The sequence below is a fragment of the Apaloderma vittatum genome, unplaced genomic scaffold (assembly GCF_000703405.1).
Source record: "Apaloderma vittatum isolate BGI_N311 unplaced genomic scaffold, ASM70340v1 scaffold31764, whole genome shotgun sequence".
Classification (NCBI taxonomy): Eukaryota; Metazoa; Chordata; class Aves; order Trogoniformes; family Trogonidae; genus Apaloderma; species Apaloderma vittatum.
The window spans coordinates 1,716-5,926 of record NW_009713739.1 but is presented as its reverse complement, the minus strand read 5'-3'; the positions used below and the strand labels follow the sequence as shown (position 1 = coordinate 5,926).

At 54.7% G+C, this 4,211-nt stretch overlaps 1 protein-coding gene across 1 annotated transcript in view; it reads left to right on the top strand.

The window, feature by feature from the left end:
* Positions 1 to 334: 334 nt before the first annotated feature.
* Positions 335 to 4,211, top strand: part of LOC104273233 (hydroxyacylglutathione hydrolase, mitochondrial-like) — a gene marked incomplete at its 5' end in the record, with an annotated part of 4,000 nt that continues 123 nt past the window's right edge. The window contains 7 exon segments of the mRNA XM_009868489.1: positions 335 to 457; positions 1,494 to 1,602; positions 2,527 to 2,630; positions 3,085 to 3,186; positions 3,608 to 3,661; positions 3,663 to 3,715; positions 3,959 to 3,977. Of these exon segments, the coding sequence (XP_009866791.1) occupies positions 335 to 457; positions 1,494 to 1,602; positions 2,527 to 2,630; positions 3,085 to 3,186; positions 3,608 to 3,661; positions 3,663 to 3,715; positions 3,959 to 3,977 (564 nt within the window).

Below are 4,211 nucleotides of genomic sequence, written 5' to 3'. Positions count from 1 at the left end.
GTGTCTGCTCTACGGTCTTTTGGGACCCTGAATTACACATCTCCCAGTTTATCCCAGTCTCTTCCTGACCTGCTTACTGAAGGGTTGACTGTGAGCCCCTAGGACTGGTGTTTCCCAACTGGGAACTTGTGGGGCGTTCCCCCCCACCCCTCACTGCCCAGGTTACTGGAGAAATCATCTCCACTTGTGTTGATGTGGCACATCCTTTGGTGTAAGGACAGTGTTAGATACTGATACAATTGCTGATCAGAAAGGGTCACCTGGAGGTTACTGTTGCAACGTGAGCTGCGATAAATCTGTCTTCATCTCTGCCCAAATCCATTTTTTTTGACCTTCCAGGGACCATGCTGGAGGAAACGAGAAGCTTGTAAAGATGGAGCCAGGGTTGCGCGTGTACGGGGGAGACAGCAGAGTCGGAGCCCTGACGCAGAAAGTGTCTCACCTGACATCGCTCAAGGTACAAGGTGTGAGCTGCAGGACTCGGGAAGGCGGCATCTCCCGTCTGTGTCACAGCTTTAGAGCTGGACTGGTGTGGTCCAACTTGAGGTAGTACTGTGGGCCCAGCTCTTTGAACATCTCCTGGATGTAGTTTAAGTACAGCTTTTCCAGCCCTGTGACCTGTAACCCCTCTGTCTCGTTTCGGCTGGTGACACTTGGTTGACGAGAGCGTTGGCTCAGACACCGGTGTTGCCTGGGCTGTGCCGGGTGTCCCTGTGCTCCTTGGCAGCTGCAGTAACCCAAGGAGGGCCGGGGCCGACGTGTGGAAGGACGGGGCTTGTGCTCTGCTGGTTGGCACCGAAGCAGGGCGAGTGCTCCTCCCTGAACAAAGGCTGCAGTGTGGGGTGAAGAGAACGTGGGCCGGCGGCGAGAGCTGCCTGCATTGCTTTTCCAGAGCTACGGCAGCAAACCCTGTTGGAACCTGGCTGCTTGTTTACAGGCGAGCTGGCAGGTGACATAAACTGCAATGAAATGTGCAGACGGGCATGAATGTCACTGCTGGTCCTGCGGTGCACCTCTGCGGGGGGGCAGGCAGCCGCAAAGGAAGGTGTGCAGCTCAGGGCTGGGGAGGAAACGTCCCCTCGGCCTCAGGAACATATTTAATCCTTCCCTTTTCCTGTCATCCACTTCTTCCCTTCAGCTTGGTGGGTTTTGTTGTTAGAGCTTTTTGCACTTGATTAACTTTGTTTAGGATTTTTGTGTTGCTCTGGATCTGTTTGCTCTTGCTGCCAACGAGCCGCTGAGTCACCCTGCATGCAAATGAAAGAATCTGGCAGTTCTCTTTGTTGCAACACCTGCTAGGAGGAAACAGCTCCCTTCCAAGTCCCTGCCATAAAACTGGACTCTCCCAGGAGCAGAGCTTATGTTTACTGGCCAGCTCTGTGAGAATTTGCCTGTAGGACTACTTAGACCTTTGTAATAGTTGCAATTCTTTTCTAACCCTACGAATGGTAGCAAACGGTAGCTTAAGCTCCAGTCTTCTGCCTTCTTCTCAGGTGGGATCTCTTAATGTGAAATGCCTCTGTACGCCGTGTCACACTTCTGGACACATCTGTTATTATGTGACTAAGCCAAATAGCTCCGAGCCACCTGCAGTTTTTACAGGTGAGGAGTTGGGAGGTAACATTGCCGGCAGTCTGTGTTGCAAAGGAATCGGCTTCCCCTCTGCCTGTGTGCTCCTGACTCTGGCTGTGCGTTCGTCCCTCGCTGCCAGCCCAGCTGGCGTTTTGCATCCAACTCTCGCCCCCTTACCGAGCGGTAATTGTCGATGAAAGTGGTGAAATCCCTCTGGGTTTGTAAAGCATTGCTGGACACGCTGCAAGCGACATCAAGAGCAAGCCTTGGATGAGTCCTACATCTGGCATTTTCTTCCCTGAAACGAAAGCTGTTGGTTTACAGTCTTGGGCCAAACCTGTCGACTCCAAAACCTGTTGCTTTTCTGTGCATCCATGCTCGTGTCTGTAACAAAACCGAGAGAAGAGAAAATAGGGGAGTAAGAGAGGGCTGGTGCTCCAGCTCTGGTGGCCGGGTTCTGGATCCCGTTTCAGAGAGGCAGGTTCTCCCTTCCCTGAGATTGCGCCCAGTCTCCCCAGGCTGCCACGTCGTCCCTCTCCGGACGGGCGTTCTCCAGACCTGCCGCGTGGAAGAAGGAATGGCTTAAGCAAGATTTTAGGGAGCGCTGGGGAGAAAATGCAGAGGTGACTCAGCTTTGTTCAACTTCCTAGCAAAGAGAACAAGTGCTCCTTGTCCGCTCTAGAAAGGACAAGAGGGGACAGCAGGCTGCCCGCAGGTGGGGAAGCGCTGGCCTGGTGTGACTGGCAAGGCCGTGGGGTTTCCCGTGTTAGAAGTCGTGTTTGCTGTGTGGGTTTACGCAGTGCTGAGCCCGCGTTGGGCAGCGGGGTAGCCTGGCTCTCCTCGTGCCTTCTGCTGAGCTGCGGCGAGGACAACAGGGGCAGGACGGAGCCCTCAGGGACTGTTGGTGCCAGGAGCCTTGTCCAGTCCTGACGTCGTGTTGTGCGTCCCTTGCAGGTGACACGCTCTTCGTGGCTGGCTGTGGAAAATTCTTTGAGGGAACCCCGGAGGAAATGTACAGAGCGCTGATTGAGATTTTGGGCAGCTTGGACCCTGAAACGGTACGTGCTAGTGAGTGAACCACCCAGAAACGAGCACAGACATCAAAGAAACTGTCTCCCTAGTAATACTGTTGTTCAAAGAGAGCTTCTCATGTGTTGGAGGAATGCTTACATCAGGGATTGTCTTTGATGCCGAGTAGCTGGAGTCCTCCGGGAAGGAAATACCCGCCCCAAATACGTCTGTGCTTTGTGGGGAAAGAGCAGGGGCTGCTTATGAAACCAAGGGCCGGTGAGCTGGGCTGCCTCGGCTCTTTCATCAGCCTTGGTGTTAAATTGGCCGATAGCGCTTGCTGGTAACTCCTGGCGCTTCTCCTGCTCACGTCTCTGGTGGAGAATGTCGTGTGTCCCAGAGGGCTGCTGTTGTTCCTGCCGTACCGTCACGCTGGTGATGGCACCCAGCACTCTGCCTTTCTTCCTCCAGTCACCCAGTGTCACTCTCCCTTCCTCTTCCTAGAGAGTTTACTGCGGTCACGAATACACGATCAACAATCTCAAGTTTGCTCGACACGTCGAACCCAATAATGTCTCTGTCCAGGAAAAGCTTGCTTGGGCCAAGGTAACCTGGTTCTTCCTTCCCCTCCACTCGATGCTTTTGCGGAGGCAGAGCCTCTCTGAGGAGGCAGAGGAGAGAAGACAATGGTGGGGAGGGAGGGAGGGAGTGAAGAGGCGGGAGCTGCGGTGTGTTGTGTGTCCGGGGAAGCACTGCGTTGGGGAACGGAGTTTGCCTGTGGCTCGTTGGACCCTTTGTGTTGTCTGGTGGAGATGTGACCCTCCTTGGAAACTTCTTGGTATAATTACAGGCCGATGGCCACATCTCTCAGCTCTGTGTGTGCTTGTCTGTCTGCCCTGGGAAGGGCCTGGCCTGAGCAGCAGCTCGAGCAGTTGGGTGCAGCACTAACCCCACACGGTCAATACCTGGGGCGTTTCTTGTTCATTGACACGTTCCTCGTTAGGCAAAAATCTCTCCCTTGTTGCAGGCGAAGTATGACAGCGGGGAGCCCACCATCCCCCCCCCCATCGCGGGAGAGTTCCATCCCCTCCACCATCGCGGAAGAGTTTACGTACAACCCCTTCATGCGAGTGAGGTACGGGGGCAGGTGTGGGTCGGGGAAGGGGCCTCGTGTTTGGCAGGGGGATGCAGGAGGGAGGAAGTCTCTAAAGAAAGAGCCGTGAGTGGGAATTGCTCTGCTGCCTTGCCTGGTTCCTGTTCGAAACCCCTTGAGACCCTCCTTAAAATGTCCTCGCTGGCCCGGCGGAAGCTCGCTGCAGTGGGATTTGAAGGGCTGCGGTGAGGGTATCTGCCAGTGCTGGAGTCCCTGTGTCAGGAGATGGAAAACGCTTCCTCGTGTAATTACGTTCCTTCGTCAAGCAGAGTTTGGCTGACGGGCGCGGCAGAAGATGCTGCGCGAGGCATAAGAGTGTTTGCAATTTCCTCCTGCCAGTGAGCGTTGAAACCGGGGGAGCTGATAAGCCTGTGCCAGAGCCCCGAGTCTTTGATCTCTAAGTGCAACGCTTCCCCTTGATGCAGGCGAAATGCGATAGCCGTGACTTCATAGATGAGATTTGATCTTGCAGTCTCTG